General features: G+C 46.4%; 1 protein-coding gene across 1 annotated transcript; it reads right to left on the minus strand.

The window, feature by feature from the left end:
- Positions 1-1,855: 1,855 nt before the first annotated feature.
- Positions 1,856-18,125, minus strand: LOC128795182 (rho GTPase-activating protein 20-like). Its single transcript, XM_053955754.1, has 14 exons — positions 18,046-18,125; positions 15,209-15,379; positions 14,599-14,748; positions 14,034-14,075; positions 13,222-13,306; positions 12,318-12,395; positions 12,069-12,135; positions 10,606-10,794; positions 9,708-9,868; positions 9,020-9,181; positions 7,836-7,945; positions 6,897-7,086; positions 6,110-6,227; positions 1,856-5,573 (listed from the first exon to the last, which is right to left on the minus strand). The coding sequence occupies exons 1-14, from the start codon at positions 18,123-18,125 to the stop codon at positions 3,835-3,837; spliced, it is 3,342 nt and encodes a 1,113-aa protein (XP_053811729.1). The 3' UTR covers positions 1,856-3,834.
- Between the last annotated feature and the right edge of the window lie 435 nt (positions 18,126-18,560).

Genomic DNA, 18,560 nt, shown 5'->3' on the forward strand with positions numbered 1-18,560 from the left:
AATAGGCTTTGTCTGCCTCGCCGATCCTTCATGCAAAAGTCGGTACAAATGTTTATCCATGTCAGAGTTTTATCCTCAGCAGAAGGGTACCTGCAGGAAGGATTTCTGGCGTGGGCCAGAACCATGTGCTCTAAGAGGTGACGGCAGCAGGGTGGGTTTTTGTAGGGTCCCAGCCCTGTTTGGGGACCACGGATGTGGTGATGTGCTAAGGCTTCAGGCTTGTGACTGGCATGTGACAGAATAGCCCTTTGGCTGTGCCTGTTTCTCCCAAATCTCCTCCAACTTGTCCCAGGTTTACTGTAAAAAAAGCAAAGAGAATAAATATGGATTAAATGAAAGCAGTTAAGCCATCACCTTCAGTAGCACTTCAAGTCTCTCCCCCTCCTGATCCCGCCACTTGCAAAGCCGAGGGGATCTGGAGCTTTGCAGCCCCACCCCTCGGTCCCCACCTTGTGAGCTTGAAGCTGGAGCCCAGGCTGCTGCTGGGAGATGTCAGCTCTGCACACAGCATGGCAAGGGAGGGAGCAGCTTCTGGCATGGAAGGGTTGAAGGACTGCTGTATTCCTCTTCAGAGTGCGGGTGACCTCTGAAGAAAGAGTTTCTAGGACAAGCTGTTAGCGTTGAAATGCAGGGAGTCAAAGTAGCCCGTGCTACTCTGGTGGGGCTGTCTGTCCCTCTAAGGTGCCATGGGATAACAGAGAGGCCTCTGCACAAAGGAGCTACTACAAAGGATGAGGGAGAGTATGTCTTGGAAGACTGGCTTTCCTGACAGTTGAAACATCAGAAATAGAATTGGAAAGTTTAAAGTAAACTACAGCTGCCTCAGGCACTTCTGTCATGTTTCTGTCAGCCTGCAGGATAAGGAAAGAAATCATATATCCTGACCAGAAATAAGATGAGGCTGAACTGCATGAGTCATTTCTCTTCAAGGCAGATGAGATGGACTTGTTTGGCCTTGGTCTAAACTGGGAGCAGGCCCTGAAGGCTCATCCCTTCCTGGATGGTGACCATGTAACACGACTTCCTAAGAGCCTGCAACAGTATGTGACAGGCCAGCGTGGTCTAAATGATCTGAAAAAGGGCAGAGAAAGAAGGGAACCTGTTTGCATCTCAGGGCTATACATTGAGGGAAACTGTGGCCTTTCTGGGGCAGAAAGCCAACCAAGTGTCTGTGTGTTTGTTATTTCTTGTTACGAGCAAGCTGGGGGCTGTGGAACATTTTCAAGATTGGTCTCTGAGTTGCATTGTTATCTGGCTCATGGAAAATGAGGGCTGCAGATTTCCAAGCCCAGAACTCTGGTTTGTGTTATGTTTTGCAAGACTTTTGTTTAAAATAAAGAAAAATGCTATAATGCAGAGTTGGGTTAGAGCAGCTACCCAGGGAACTGTGCCCACATTAGGCAGCCTAAGATGAGGCAAAGAAAATTGTGTGTTTTTCTGTGCCTCACTCAGTGTTTCTCTAAACTAATCTCTTTCTAAGAGTTTCTTGTGATCCTTTTAGGTGATGCAAATTGTGAGCTCTTAACTCTGCATTTGGTTCAGGTCCCTTTTGTTTGACCTGAGCCCAGCCACTGAGTTTACAACCTGTTAGTATGTTTAGAATACAGAATCATCTCTCTTCCAAGAATAGGCTGACTTTTCTTTTAATATTTGGTGCTGTTTCGCCTTCTTGAAAAGACAGGAGCAATGCTTAGACTGCTGTGCTGGCAGAAGGCTTCTTGCCAGCATGGCCAGCCTGGCAGACCTGGGCTGGGAGGTGAGTGTGTTTCACACACGCAGCAGTTCAGTGCAAATGCCACCACCCTGACACGGGGGAGAGGGGAGCAAGGGAACAAAAGGTGACAACACCACAACGACAACTTGTGTGTCTTTTATTAAAACAGTTACAACTGTAGCTCTGGAAAAAAAAAGACTGTGGGTGCCTTATTGCTGTTCATGTGTGAGGAAAATTATGTTGGTGGTGGAGTTGTGTTATGATTATATACACCTTTCATTATACAAGGGGCACAAAGGTGATCTGGGACAGAGAGTGCCACATGTGAGAGGCAAACACCCTTCATCTAACAAAACAAACTGTATACACCTTGGAAAATGGGCTCTGGGCTTCCCCGTGGTTCCCTTGCCCTAGTATTTGATGGTGTGAATTTGGAATGCTGGGCCAGGTTCCTGTCACTGACCCTCACAGGCACCTGGCAGATGAGTGGAGGGATCTGACACTAGATAATTGTACAGAGGTGGCTTTCCCCTCTATGCAAGGACTGAACCATGGCAGCTGTCATGCAGCTCCAGCTCTGGCTATTTGCGGACAGCAGCTTGCAGGGATACTTATTCCACAAGCACAACCTTTCAGTCATTAGGATTCATGTATTTCTCTTTTCCTTCACCCATTCACTGTTGACTGAGTAAAAGGATTGTCTCTCTGACAGATACCACCATAGAAAACTCTCATGTAACTTTCAAATGAACCATCCCAAACCTTTCAACCTTTGAGACCTTTCCCACTGTTTTCTTAAAACAACCTGTCACACTAATGTTGTGCTCTCAGCATCTTTTCAGAGCTCAGCTGGCAGTGTCACAACCCTCTAACAAGTCCCATTATGTCTGTGGCACTTCTGAGCATGGCTTTGAGGGATGCTTTGGTGGTCCTTACCAGCAGCCTGCTTAGCACATCTTTGCCTGGAGTTCCCCAAATTCAATTCTGCTGGAGTGCACAGGGCCACATACTCTGCTGAGGGGGAACTCGGTGTTTCTCTGAGCCAGCATTGGTGGTGAAGCCTGGACAGTTTCAGTTTATGGACTGACAGCTTTCTGGCAAGATGTGACTTTGCTTCAGCATCTATTCAACAACATTCCTGACAACTTCCACAACCCCTTGACCTCGTGCTAAAACCAAGCCCTGCTCAAGTACCTCTCAGCGTGACTAGGAATTTAGTCAGTTGTCTCATCCACACTGCCTCTAGAAAGGGGCATCAGTATTGACAGAAAATTGTCACCTTTCACTAGGACTGAAACTCCTAGCTACTGAGCTACTCCCAGAGGACACAGAAGAATGTTCACAGCCCTGTCAATGTGACAGTCCTAAAATCCTTTATGGCAACTGTGTCTCTGTCAAATGCTAACTTGGGGAAGGTATGAGAAGAAAGGATCACTGTGTAATTAATTCCAGAAAAAAGCAATCTTGGGCTTAAAATGTTACACATGCTGTCTGTCAGTGAATGCTGGACTTTGGACTCTGGGCTCCAGCTGCTGATTTTGGAACCCAGCCTCAACCAGTAATGATTGAGGGCTGTGAGCTAGACCAGAGCAGACAATAGATGAGCAGAGTGAAGCAGCAGTGATTTCTGGAATGAAGGTGAAGGATTTTCCTTTGGAGGAATGGTTGTGATGAATAGTGAATAATAGTGGGTTTTGTGCAAGTGTAAAGATTTTAAACTAATTCTTAAGAAGCATTAGCTGTCCCTGTTGTCCAGTCATCCACCCACATCAGCAGCTGACTGGAGAAAATAAAGCAATATTTCTCTTTTCCTGCTATAAAAAAAAATTGAGTCAGGCCCTGTACAGGTCAGCTACTTCAAGGACAGGGAGAATTTGGTGGTATTCACTCCATTCCACACCCAGCCAGCAAAGTCTCTTTCATCAGAAAAGGGCATAAAGAAAACACAAGAACAGCCCCCCCCACCTCCCACCAAAATAAGTATTACATACACATTAGTGTCACTTTACACTTGTTGCCCCATGCAGCCTGCTAAATTCTTCACACCCTGATCATATATTACAGAATATTTTCTGTTGCACATACACAAAAAAATATTTAGTTCCTCCACAACCATTGCCTTAGACAAATGTCTCTTCTGCCAACACCGCTGTGTCACGCTCCTCTGCGGCCACCTCTGCCAGAGGCTGACTCCTGAGCCACTCCACCCTGCTCCGGAGGAGTTCCTTCTCCACTGCTTCCACCTCTGCTGTGGGACAGGGCTCGGTTTCATCGTGCTTGAAATAGTCCCTGATGGTGTTCCGGACGGAGGCAGGGAGGATGATGCGGATGGTGTGCCTGAATGTGTCCAAGCCCTTGCTCTGGGTTGGCGCCTGCGCCATTTCCACTGGCTGTCTCTCCAGCTCCTCGGGAGCAGAGGCACTTTGGGGGCTCTCTCTGTGCTTGGCCTGCAGGGGTGGGATTGTTGGTTCATGGTGGTAGCGCCTGGAGATGGACTGCAGGACAAGGGGGGTGTTCTGCCCATAGAAAACTGTCTGGGGGATGTGGACTCTCACAGTCTGCAAGCTCTTGGACACGCTCTGCTCACTGCTGCTGCTGGGTGAATCTCTGCTGCTGGTGTTTGTCCCAGATCTCTCCTCTTCTCCCACTTGAGACCCCCAAGAGCTTTCTTTATTTGGGGCCACATAAAAAGTTATCTTGGTGCGCTTCAGGCTTTCCTGGCTCAGAGGGCGGTCATCAATGCCTTTGATTTCTATGTTCTTCACTGTCTTCTCCCTGTGCTGCTGGTGGCTGGCCTGTGGGGATGTCTCGCTGGATAGGCTGGCAGCTGGGTACTCAGGGCTTTCTTCAAACTCTTTGGTATAATCCTGGCTCCTGAGCTCTGGGCCAGGGCACCCTGAACAACTCAGCTGTCTCTCCTCTTCTTCCCAGTCAATGTCAGTGAATGGGCTTCCCATGGCAGCTCTGCTGACACATGGAAAACTTTTCTGCTCTCCAACACAATGACTGGTCTCTCCAGCCTTGGGTTCACCCTCATGAAAACTGTCCAGATTGCACAGATGTAAAGGCACAGGAGATGTGAAGGATTTATGCCACTCTTTTTGGGACCTCTTGGCAGCTGTGGGAGACACAGCATGAAGCCTGGCAGAAGTGCCAAACATGAATGGCAGTGATGAGACATCTGTGGGACTAATGGCTGATGACTCTGAGCAGTAGGAGAAAGCACTGTCTAAGGAGCTAAGTGAGGAGGCAGATGGGGAGGTGGTGGTAGAGGACAGGCTGGAGAAGCTGGACCTGTTGGACAGGCTGGACTTCTGAAGGCTGAGCTGCTTCACCCTGGAGGTGGTCTGAGGTGATTGCCACGAGTTCTGCCTGGCCTTATTAACCCCAGGGCTTAGGCCTTCATCAATGAGCTTCTGGCTCTCCATCTGCAGCTGCCTGAGCCTGTGGATGTAGTCTGTGTGGCTGCTCATGATGGTGGCATCGCAGCTGGACTGGCGGGCCACTGGCTCGTGGCCCTGTGCGGGCAGCTGGGAGCTGAGGCAGACGCTGGGCTCTGAGGAGCAGCGGTCCCTGGCCGGGCTGAGCGAGCGTATGGAGCCCATGGAGCAGAAGGAGCCGTCCTCCTCCAGGAGCTCGTAGCTGTCTGCACTGGCGTTGGTCTGGGCTTTGCTTTGGTAGCAGGCTGTGATCTCGCTGAACAAGTCCCAGTCTTCCTGATCCTCATCAAGTAACAAGCTCCTGGGTGCTTCAAAAATGGCATCTGTTTCAGATTCCAGGTGGTGCTTTGGCCCTTCTGGATCACAAGTGGAAAACTCCAGCTCATCAGAGGAATCATCATGCTGAGCCAAGCCTATGTCTGGGGCAGAGGACACAAATTAATTTGTTGCCATATATATAGTACCTCACAACCAAAACAGGGAAGATATATGAAAAACAAAGATAATCCATTATTCTCACAGGAAATAATAAAAAAATTCTGGCTTGATGATTACTTTTCACCAATGGCCTGTATTCATAGCATAGCTAACAGAGACAACTCCATTTCTTTCCATACAAACCATGTGATTTAGCTTATAGAACTAACCTGGAAAATAAAAATACTGCTGGGACATGGCAGTGCTAAGGTTACACTAAATTCTTGCAATGGCTAGAGCAGGTTTAACAGCAGCCACAGAGAAAGACAGCCATCTCTGGGGACACATGGGAGTTTCAGCACTTCAGCCCTCTGCTTTGCTATCTCTTCCTGCCTATGCTTGACAGGCAAAGGGAAAACCAAACCCAACTGGTTTTCAATGCTGTTCCTTAGAAGAAACGTGAAGGTAAAGCAAACTCTTTTGTCTGAGGACTTTACCTATTAAAATATTTCTGGAAGATTTAGTACCACCAACTTACCCAGAGATTCCGCTGAGTTTTTGGACTTCTTTATGTCAGGTCTTTGGAACAAGGAAGCAATATCACCCCCAAAAATCTCTCCTGAGTTTTCAATCAGAAACTGCACTAACAAAGCCACCTGGAAAAGACAGGAATTCACAGATTCAGTTTCATGAAAACAGAGCAAGTGAAATCATACCCAGATCATCTCATTTTTTTTTTTACAAAGATGTAATTTCCTCAAGAAGCTGTTAATAATGTGGCAGTGCATCTGCATGAACACCTGAGGCAAGAATATGAACTATGTGAACTGGTACTGTGAGCCAGGTATAGCACATTCTACAGTTTTCCTCGCTATTGCTTACACCTCATAAGCTACAAGCAAGCGTTCCTCCTTTCTGGTGCACTGTTGTGCTCATTGCTTATTTTGTTCCAGCTGAGGTGGCAGTGTCCAACTTCAGCTGCTCCAGTTTTCTTGTGCTTGCTTGACCGTATAGGAAGCTCATCTGGTGAAGCAATCACTGCTTGCCTTTTCACCCTGGACAGTCTGAGGGGCTAAACCCTGCCCAGCATGGGCACAGCTGCACAGAGGAAAGGATGGGGCCTGGGTGCCGCTCAGCCAGCACTGCCACTGGCCCTATGCCTTCCTTTAGATTACAAAAGGCAGTGCCCAAAAAAAGCAGTGAAAGAGGAAAGCAGAGGTGAGGCCAAACTGGCCCAATGCCCTCCTTTAGACTACAAAAGGCAGTGCCCAAAAAAAGCAGTGAAAGAGGAAAGCAGAGGTGAGGCCAAACTCATGGAAGATTACCTTCTTTGTAGAGCGGCTCTCCTCTTCAGGCCCAGTGGGACTCGGTAGCCACAGCATATTGGGTGCTATGCAAAGAGCCAGGTTAAAGGCATTCATCTGATTCTCTCCAGAATTCTGCTCAATATGATGGAGGACACCAAAGAGGTGTCTGAGTAAGATGAGGTTGGCCTCTGGAAGCTGGTTGACGAGACTATTCAGGGAGTGGGAAAAAAGGAAAACAGTGCTGTTCACAAACGTCTGCTCTTTGAATTCCAGAAATAGCAACCCAAAGCTTTTTCCCCCTCCTGCCCCTTGGTACCCAGCCTGAGACATCCACATTTGAGAATAAGGTGAATCTGTGTCACTCCCCTCCACCAACTCATGTGAGAGCCACAGCTCTGCATCCAAATTTCCCACCTGCTCTGGTTATAGAACTGGAGGGACAAGGGACTTGGGTTCAGAGCATGTGGGAGGGAACCCACAATACCTTGACTAAACAGGGAATGCCCAGAGGAGACAGGAGACAGCTCCAGGCCAGACCATGCCACTGTGTCATGTGCTGTGGAGAACATGGATAAAGAAGGCCCAGGATAAATGGTAAGCTTCAAAAACTGAGCTGAGCCATGGTTGAATAAACGGGATATCCAACAGGAGGCTGATAAACTGCTTGTGCTCAGGGCAGCAGTTTCAAGGCAGTAAAGCTGTTTTCAAGGTCCATGTCTCCACCTTGACAGGGTGGTTTCTTCTAACTGTCAATATGATTATCAGAAATGTTAAGGATGTTCAAAAAAGACCACTGAAAAGAAAATTTTCTGATCAGTGACACTGGCAATCAGCAACAGGTCCTCCACTGTGGCCTGGAGCATTGACAGTAATCTCCCAGAAAATAAAGGCTATTCTTAGGCCCATATGATCCCCTTTTTCCCACCAAAAGAAACTTTTACAAAGGCTTTTACAAACCTTTTGATAGCTTCAATCTTATGTGCCCGATTTTCTGTGTCCACAGCTTCCATCCACAGTCCGTGCATGTCTGAGGATAGAACACTGTCAGGTATATTTCGGAGAAAATCCTGAATTAAATATATATACGCAGAGCAGTCTGGTCAGTTTTGAATTCCTGGTTTCAGTTTCACAATGCATATAGTCACTGTTTATTCATATTAAGCACAAGATAAAACAAGACACTACACAAACATGTTTATTCTCCCCTCCCATGCCCACCAAGCTGTCTTCCTCAGGCTCTTCTATGGCAGCACTGCAGGATGAACAGGCAGCACTTCTGTTTTGCCCCTTCTCCAGAGCAGGACTGTCCCTTTTCCAGTCCAGCAGAGGACTCAGCCCTAGGGCTCTGCACAGATCTCTCTGTAACATTTCTCAGCTAGGAGGACTGCTGGTTTTTCTCAGAGGACTATTCAACAACTCAATGTATGTCTTGTGTTGGAAAGTGCCTGAATATCAAGCCAACAAGAAAAAAGGGGATTTTTTTTTATACTTTGGTGCCTAAATTACTCTGACCAGATTTAATTGCCAGTACAAAATACAGGCTTTTCCTTACTGAAACATGGGTCTTATCACAAGCTTCATCCCTCACCCAATCACAACCCCTCTTCTTGGATTTAGCAGCTGCTTTCCCTTGTGCTTGCTGGCTGATCAGAGGGTAAAAGCTGGGGGTCCAGAGAGCACAGCTCAGCTCCTGTTTTGGGGGTTGCAAAGCAGCTGCCTTCAAGTGGCACAAGTCCTCCCAAACCTCCTGCAGCCTCTTCCTTGCATTCAGAAATGACAAAGAGCATCTGTGCTGCTGCAACCAAAGGGTTTTATGCATATTTCAGTGCAGCATCTGTCCTGTTATTTGGCACTGTACAGACATCACAGCTGCCTTGTAGGTGAACATCACTGTATTTCCTGCTGGGGGTGGTTTGGTATGGGAAGTGCCAAAGGGAGCCCTGTCCTGAGGGGCTGCGCGTGTCTGCATGTGAAAACCAGGTCACTGTGTCACCTGTGTGTACACAAACAGGTGAAAATGTTCCTTGCTGGAAAATGCTTTCTGTTCCCCTGAAATCCTCCCTACCCATAAAGACTCATTGCTTCCTTAAAGAAGGAAGGTAGCATTAGCCCAGACAGCTGCGTTTCTTGGCCACACATACCATGATGACAGCTGCAGCAACGAAGACTGACTCTCCATCCACCTGAACATCATCTCCAGAGTTCAGCTTCTCTTTCAGTTCCTTGCAAGTCTTGGCATTGGCAGAACGTCTGAAAATGCCCCTAGTAGAGGGACCTTCATGGTACAAGAGGAGCAGCATATCCTAAGAGAAAACCCAGTTGTACTTTAGAGCCTAACACTTTACCCTCTTGTTTGTGTATATTATACATTATGTGTTGTAATATAATTAGCAGAAGACCAATTCAGTAATGGAAAGAAAACAATACAAGAGATTTAGCCTGATCTAACCAGGGACAAAAATCTGACAGGCAAGCTGCAGATAAAGTTCATGAGGGCACACTTATCCTGTGACAAATGTGAGCCCAGGGGACTCTTGTAGTGAGTGAGTTCTAGGCTATATAGCATGGCAGGATCCACTGACATTGCCCCTTGTCAGCTGGTGATGACCTGGAGACACCCATTGAAACAGGACAGACATCTGTAAATGAAGTGATAGGGATTATCCAGGAGAGGGTTGTTCCCACCCTTGTTACTGAGCTGACTCTGGATCACAAGTAAATGATGGTCTTCTTCCCCATTCAATCCTCATCAATGCTGCAAGTGGCTTTAAATTTTGGGCTAAACACATCAAGTTTACATCAAGACAAGCAGTCCAGGCTGCTGCTTACCATGATTGGCTTGGGAAGGATTCCGTCAGGACAGACAGAGGACAGGGACAGGCCGAAGAGTTTCCGAGGTGTGGTAGGGCTGCCCGAGGGGGTGCTGGTGCTGCGGCGCAGGGCCCAGTCAATCAAGGACTTCTTCCTCTTGGTGTGTTTCTGCAGTGACTCTGAAACCAAACAGAGACCTTCATCACACACCTGCCTGTCCTTCTGGACAGTGAGTGATCTATAGAGGAAGCACAGTTCCCAGCAAAACAAGCACTTTCTACCCTCACCTGTTTATTAACTGCACTTTTAATGGGCATGGTTAGACAATATTCAGCAGTGAAACCACTTATTCATCTCTCAACCATCAGCAAAACTCTCAATCACCATTCTTCAGGGAACCTTGCTGTCTCTGCAGTGCAAGAATCACTTCACTCTTGTGACCAGTGATAGGCCTTGAGAAAATGGCATGAAGCTGAGTCAGGGGAGGTTTAGGTTAGATCTCAGAAAATGGTTTTTCACCCAGAGGGTGGCTGAGCACTGGAACAGACTCCCCAGGGCAGTGGTCACAGCATCAAGGCTGTCTGAGTTCAAGAAGCATATGGACAATGCTCTCAGGTGGATGGTGGGGTTCTGGGGTACAGGGCTAGGACTCCATGATACTGATGGTTTTCTTCCAACTCAGCATTTCCTATGATTCTATTACAATGACTTGCAGTTGAAGACTAATGAAGGACTGAAAGCTAAGTCTGAACATTTGCACAGAGAAATTTCACCTCTCTGCAATCTCTTCCTCTTTACATTACATTTGGGTATGAGAGCAACTCTGGGATACATGTTTGATGCCAGAAGAGTTCAGCACTGCACTGGACAGCAAGAAAGTCTCTATCTGGCTGTACCACACTCCTGCAGCCCCTACCTCTCCTCAGCTGCATTGGAGCTTGGAGTCTGGGTTTCAGGACAAACTGACACTGTTTTTCCTTTGGGAGCTGAGCAAGGAAGGAAGGCTCTTTCCCATCAGCCAGGAGAGTGTTATTGTTGGTTCTTTGTTGCTGGTCAGCAGAGTTCTGGAGACAGCTCAAAGCGATGCTGAAGGGATGCTCATGCCCTGTTGAGCAGAGTTGTGTAAAGAGCAAGAAAAAATGCAGAGCTATGGTAAAAACTCTTACTGTTATTGGAAAATTCCAGTTTTGGTGATCTCCATGGTGAATGCTTAGAACTTAACAGACAAAATTCAGTGGTTTATTTTAAAATGTTCTATTTCTGAAATCATCCCCTACAGATCTGTAGCACTCAAGCACCACTGTGATTGTCCTCAAGGCCCCCATATACACACCTACCCTCCCTCAAGCCTGAGGAGTTTCTAAAACCTAAACATAAATTGTTAGAAAGGAAATTTTTCAAATAAACAGCCTGTGGAGGCATTGGTGCAAGTGGCCTACATGTGCTCGTGATGTCAGTTTAGCACTGGATTAAGGTAGCAGTTCAAAAGATAACAACCCATATGCAACAAACTGGGTTTTCAATATGGTGCAATGTTTTGTGTGGAAAGCAGTTTCATTATTTGTGAACTGAAATGCAATGAAAACTAAGTAAGTACCAAACAAGTAGGATAAACATGTTAGCTTCCTAACTAGAGGCTTGTAATTCACCAACAGACCATGGAAAAATTCTGCTTCTTTCAGTTGCCAAAGTGCTTTCCTCTATATCTAAAATACTCTTGCTGAATGACCACCTGACTGCAGCAATTGGTTTGCTTCTGACAGAGCCCAAAGGCAAAGGGCCTGAGAAGTGTCAGGAGATGCTCTGTCTGACAGAGATCAGTGGACACCTCTGTCACAGACAGCTGAGGCTGGTGCTGACCTCCTGCTCTGCCCGTGAGGAGACGCCTGCAAAGCTGAGCAGGAGAGTAGGACCAGCCTCCAAACCTGTAGCCCTGCAAGCTCATACCAGCAGTCAGAGGGATTGAATTAGGCTTTGAGGCATGTCCTACCCCTGCACCACACCTGCTGCAAAGAAGGAACTTCTTGGACCAGCCTAAAGATCTCCCATTTATTTGGAACATCTGCTGAAAAGCGTGATGGGCTCCCACCCAGAAGTGCACAGGTTTGCTTGGAAAAGGGAGGTAAGTGTGAAGTTTTCCAAAGATATCACCATTCTTTGATTAAATGTGGATGCTGAGATGATAGAAGCCAAGTGACATCTCACAGCAACTTGATGTCATATCTTACATCAAATACAGTGTCCCTACTATTGCTTTTTAAGTGAAGAGTGCAATGTTTGTGATGTTTCTCTGCCACATACGCTAATAAAATGTATTACTTGTTCCTCTGGTGCCAGAATTAAGCACCAAAATGATGCTCAGTATGGGAGGGCTCTTACCAATGAGAAGGTAAGCAGGCTCATCTTTTCCTGAGACCACCCAGAGGTGGTGTTCACTGGTCCTGCCCTGTTGGGTGAGGGACAAAGAAGAGAAAAATGTTAGTTGAGAGGGGCCAGAGTGAGGGTCCATGAGGTTGCCCTTCACTCAGAAAGCAACAGACAGCAAATCTACACTTATCCACACCCACACTGTCCTGTGAAGCAGATGCTGCCAGCATCCTTAGCTAACATCTGTCACCTGCCACTTACAGGGAGCCCAAGCAGTAGAAGGGTCTTCTTCATCACACTCTCTGCAGTTTCCACATTAGACACGTTGACTGCAGTAGTCTAGAAAGGCAAACAGAGAAAATACAGGAAGCTAAGACAAAGGTGAGAAGTTTGGTTGCAGTTTCCTGTAGCTTCAAGTTCTGGGGAAAATGTCACATCTCTGTCTAATGACTGTCTTTACTAAATGTTCATGGTTGGATGAGCTGTACAAATTTGAACTACACCAGAAAGGATGATGGGTGTAAAACATGAAAGCTATTGTCCACTACTTCTGTCATGGGTCTATTATACCATCCAAAGATTTCATCCAGCAGAAATCACAGGAAGTGGGTGGTGCTTAGATGCTGTGTTTGATCCCATCAGTATTTGGCTGATTATAGTGCCACTGTCACTCAAAAGGGTGAACATGGAACATGGCTCATCAGCCATGAGTGTCAGGGGTCACTCTTTGAAGGAAGAACACCCAGGAGGCAAATGTGACCCACCAAGCTCAGCATGAAGCCAAGAAATGTATGCTAGACTGGGACACATTCCAGTAAATTAGTTCAGGACAACACACCAGTGACTCTGTGATCAATATCCTCAATTCATAGCACTGGAAATAGGAATTGACTGTGGCACTCAGCCACAAACTGTCATGAATTTTGAACTGAAGCAAAAGGAAAAGAGAAAAGAAGTTAGAGGCGAAGAATAATCTTAAGTGCTGTTTGGTGAGGGTCTGGCTACCTCCTCATTTGTCATACCAAAACCCTCCATGTGGGCTTCCAAGTGAGAAGGATGCAGATACCCAGATACAGGAACACCAGCACAGCCCTGCATTCCCTCCCCTACTCCACAGAGCCCTGGGTAGTCTTGATCTGATGGGCAGGTTCTTAGCTTTACTTACAGAAGAAGAGTTGTCATCATCCAGCACAACAATTTGAAGGGTCAGATTCTTCAGATACTCATTTTGCTTTACCTCATTGATATGCCTGAAAGTCAAAGAAAAAGGGAAGGGATGTAATTTCTGAGCCAAATTTGAGAAGAACCCTAAAATTTGGATGAGACATCCTCCTTGGCACTGTAATAAATACAGATTAATTATGACATACATGAATGTAATGTTCATAGTGAGGCCACATGCTCTTACTGACTTCTTTATCCACCTGGAGCACAAAGACTAACAATCCCCCACATGCAGTACTTCAGTGCGGGTAGATGTGTCCTGCATGATATCTTCCAGTGTTCCCTAAGGATCACTACTGTTCTCCACAAATCAGAAGTTCTTCCCCTCTTTGTCTCTATATAAACACTTTAGTCTGGGTGTTAGCGGAAGCAACATATAAAACATAAAAGAAAAAGAAAAAACTGTAGCCTCTAGATGCAACATAATAGCAATTTTAGTTCTAATCAAAAAACATCTGAAGAATCAGTAACACTTGTGACATTTCGACAGTGATTAGCAAAGTCAACCTCCAGCTCCAAAGGGAAAAGGATGCTCCAATAATATCATCTTCTGATGCATCCCCTTTTTTTCCCATCTGTTGACACTGATTTTGCACTCTCCTAGGGGCATCTATATTCAGATTTCAAAGGTGGATTTTCCAAACAGCACATAGACACTTAACATGCTGAAAATCAGAGCACAATTTGAAGGGCAAATTTCTCTAAGGCCTGTGGAGGAACCACCTGGAAGGGGATGAAAGGAGGGTCACTTACCACAGTAACACTGACAGCCATCGTTCCTTCACATCAGCTGAGCTGAAGACAAAAAGGGAGGCAGATCATCAAACAAGTGCTGAATGGGTAACAGCCTTTGGAAACTCTACCCAATTTCATTTATATATGGCTGTAAGTCAAAGTTGCTTCCTGCAAAGCCCTGGAACAAAAGCACAGTCCTTTCCTTCTTCTGTTCTATTTTAACAAATAACAAAAATAATAATAACAAAAAAATCCCAGCAACAAACTGGACCAGGTTTCCTGTCAGACTGGTGAGTGTTCAGATAAGAGACAAATCCCTTTCTGTGAAGTTTGAGTTAACTCGTCTTGTGGGCCCTCATTATTTTTGCAATGACCTTTAATTGCTATTTTCTTTCTCCTAGTATTTCCTTCCCAATGTCTGCTGTTCCTAGAACTATTTCTGCCAGCACAGGTTACCCGGGTCCCAGGGTAAGGAAATGGAAAAGGAAATAGGTCCTTTAGCCTCAGTCATTGTTTCACTTGACACAGGGAGACCTGAGCAGCTACTGGGATGCAGAGGGAGGTCTGATGTCTGATAAGATACCTGAAGGTGACAACGTAGTTGGTGATAGGCCAGCCAATGACAAATGAATTCTCAGGACTCATCTTTTTCTCTGTCACTTCGCTGAGACAGGTGCCGGTCCACACTTCACTCAGATGCACTTGCTTTTTCAGCTTCAGGCTGGAGGAAGATCTACAATGGAAATTATTAATTCCTTAGGCCATTTAGATCTCCAGAGTCTGGTCATGCTCCTTTCAAGTCATGCAGATGCAGTTAGAGCTCTTAATTTATATATGACAGAAGGAGTCAGACTGAAAGTCAGCTTTGTCCTTCTGCCTCTTGCCCCCATAGTGTATCTTCAAGCAACCTCATAAGGAAATGGGCAAAACTGATTAGACAACCTTTTTCTTCAGACAAATGGAGTGAAACATTAATACCAAGAAAAATTTGTGAAGGTGGAAAGGGGAAATGCCACAGGTGCTCCACAAACTGATGAGAGCCTCACAGAATCTCATGAGTTGGAAGGTACCCACATGATCATTGAGTCCAACACCTGGCTCTGCACAGGACAGCCCCAAAAACCCCACCACATGCTGAGCCTAGCTTCAACAGCACCTACTGGGGAAAAGAAATTAGTGGAAATTCCTCTTACTTGGACTTGGCAATGACCAGCACATCACTCAACAAAATCAGATGTCTTTCCTGGGTCTGCAGGCCCACTGTTAGCTGCACTCGCTCGTCCAGGATGAAGGTGGAGCCTGGGCTACTGAACACCCCACTTGGCAGCCCATTGTCTGAATGGGAAGAGGAAAGAGTAGTTTCCCTGGAGGAGCAAGAAAAAGCACAAGACTTTGTCAGAAGCTTTCCTTAGAAGGGTTTGTGATGGGACACAGGCATCTGTTTTGGAGGAGCCTGAGAGCTCTGTGCTTCTCCCAGCCCCTGCTGCTCTCTATTATGACCCACATTTGCCTCTGCACAATTAACTTTACCAGCCTCAGACAGATGGAAAACTGCCTAAAAGCCCATACCAAATCTTGTGAGATTAATCTGCTGAAATAGTAGTTTTTGAGTAATTTCTCATTCAGGTAAAAGATTTATGTCCTGCACATATGTGTGAGCTATGACTTGAATGTGGAAAGCTCGTGGCTCATGGAGTGGCTCAGCTGGGCGTGGGGGGCACTGCCCTTTCTGTGCATGTTTTCCATCCAGACTGAACAATTTGTCAGCACAAGAGTTGCAGCAAAAAGAAAATTAACTGCATGTACTCATCTAATTCCAGACATCTGATTCTGGCTTGTCTGGCAGCCATCCAGCTTGTTGTTTCCTCTGAGATTCATAGAGGTGCTCACCATTTCCAAAAATCCCTAAGGGTTTTTGCATGCTGTCTTCAGTCAACAAGGCAGCATGGAGATTGAACCAGACCTGTGCTGTCCCCAGCTGGAAGAGCTCTGCCAAGTGCAGTCTCCTCGTTTGTACCTCAGCACCCCCAGAGCACCTCCTCAGCACTGCTCTGGGCTCAGATCAGCTGGCACACAGCAGCTGCCACAGCCATTTCTGGGTCTCAGTGTGTGGGATGTGCTGCACGAGCATGGAAGGGTTCCTGCTCACACAGTGTGTTTGTGTGCCTGAGCCTGACTTAATTAGTGAACCTCTGAGACATGGCCTTAGACTGACACGGAAAAAACCTCACAGAGATCCTCCTGTCTCTACACATAGACAAAGATATGTATCTTGCTTGCAGGCAAGGATACTTGCCTTCCCTTCACCCTTCAGCAATTCTCCTCTACCCTCTGCTGCTCTACTCCTCTACCCTCTAGTCTGAGGACACTCTACACAAACAAATAAAAAAACACACAAGCTGTAATTGTAGTACTTTTGACGTTGGTCTTAACTCAATTTCCACTGGCCTCATAACTGAACTCACTTGATTTCACAGGAATGAGGTTAAAACCAGCCAGCAGCTGCTTTACTAAAATCCTCCCCCAGTCACAGGAACACCTGCACTCTGGCAAACAGAAATTCCCTCTTCCCTCCTCCACAGCCACCAATCTTGCCTTATGCAGCTGTGGGGTTGTAAGTGAGAAGCTTAATCACCTTCAGATATGATATTAAAAGCTCTCCATGTCCATCAGCTGAGCAGTGGGAGCCACAGCATCTCACAACCCCAAGCAGTGGATTTTCTAAAGCAGCTTTATAAACACAATGGCAGGATAGCAAAAAAAATCTCACAGATGCTTTCATGGCCTGAGCAAAGATGGCATTGGACCAGCACCCTCCGTAGCAATTCATCACAAGAAACATTTAAAGCTTCCCTCCCTCATGAGGATGTTCTCCAGCCAAATAAAGTCAAGAATTTGTTTCTCTTCCTCACGTTTTTTTTTTCCTACTGCAATTTAGAGGGGGTGGGAGGAACAAAAAAGAAGTCACATAACTTTGTCAAATGATAACCAAGTGAAAATCAGTCCTGCCCTTCATATTAAATGGTCCTGTGAGACTGACACTGCCCCCTCATTCCAGAGAAGCGGGCTGTACTGTGCATCAATCGCCAATGGTGGGATACAAAAGGGACATTCTTCAGGAGGGCTGGTCCAGATCAAAGTGTCAATCAGTTCTTGCAAAGAAAGAAAAAATCAAACTGAACAAATCCCTCAGGAAATGTTATTTACAAGACTGCTATCAGAGCAAGGCAGAAAGGACCATGGTATCCCCTTATCTGTCTCTAGCAATGACACAGTGCTGCAGGAGGGGATGAGGTCAAGGAGGACTCAGCTTCACTGGACTGAGGTGCTCAGCTCAGGGCTAAGTAAGAACACTCAGTGTTTCAGCAGATAATGTGCATGTCTGGCATGTCCCTGACTCTGCTGACACTCCTGGTGCCTCACACTGCAGGAGCAAAGCATCAGCAGACACTCAATGGAGGTGCAGGCATGGGGGCAGCTCTCCACTACCCGAGCTGGTGTAAGGGAAAGCTGCTGCCCCTGACAGGGACAGGGCTGGCCTGGAGCATGTCTGGGTCTGGCAGCTCTTCCAACAAGTGTCCTGAGCTGATGCCATCCTGCACAGGGCTGTCAGGGCCTGGGCATGCCTCTCACCACTTCCTATCTCCAGAAGCAGCTCATGCCCCCTCACCTGCCCAGGTGTACCTGTAGCTGAGCCAGAAACACTTCTCAGGACTATTCCTCCCACTGGCAGCCCAGCACATGGAGCAGGGGCTGCAGAGGGCTCTGGCAGTGAGTAAGCTGGGGGTGGCTGCACAGGGAAACTCTGAGGTGTAAGGCCAGGATGCTCCTCAGGGGTGCTAAATCTGCATCAGCCCATGTCCTGCAACCCACCACGTCTGTCTGGTGCCTTGTCCCCCTCCACCTGCCCCCACCTGCCCCTGCCACAGGACCAAATTGCCCTCAACGTGGTTAAATGGATTTGAAAACCAATTTGATTTCAGTCTGTGCAGGCAGAAAGATGGGAACAGGAGTCAGGTATTTTTTCTACCTGGAATGAGACTTTGATTTTCCAAGAGCTTTAGTAATGGCAGATGAGGTAGATCGTCTTCTCTGGACGATGGGCTTCATCTTCTGCAAGACAAAAAGACATTCAAGTTAGCCTGGCCACCTTGGAAGCAGACCTGCTCATTGCACTCTTCAAATTCTCTTTTTGTCTAGCTAATAAATATGAAACCTCAGAACTGAAAGCCATGATCTGTGCTGTCAGATACCTCCCTCCCCTTCCTGATCATTTATGTTTTCACAGCCAAATCTCAAAGTAATTATATGAATAAACAGAGGAAAAAAACAAAGTATGAAGTTCAAGAAAAACTTCCAAACACTCATACCATGGAAAAGTTTCTAAGGAAAGGTATAGAAATACAATTTAAAACTGGACCAGACAAAGATACGAAGAGCATATAATACTCTAGGGAGTTGTACTTTATCAGCTGTAGGAATGGATGATGTTCCTTAGTAGATTTTTCTCTATTTTCATTCTCCATGACTCACAGGTTCAGCAAA

This window comes from Vidua chalybeata, chromosome 14 (assembly GCF_026979565.1).
Source record: "Vidua chalybeata isolate OUT-0048 chromosome 14, bVidCha1 merged haplotype, whole genome shotgun sequence".
Taxonomy (NCBI): domain Eukaryota; kingdom Metazoa; phylum Chordata; class Aves; order Passeriformes; family Viduidae; genus Vidua; species Vidua chalybeata.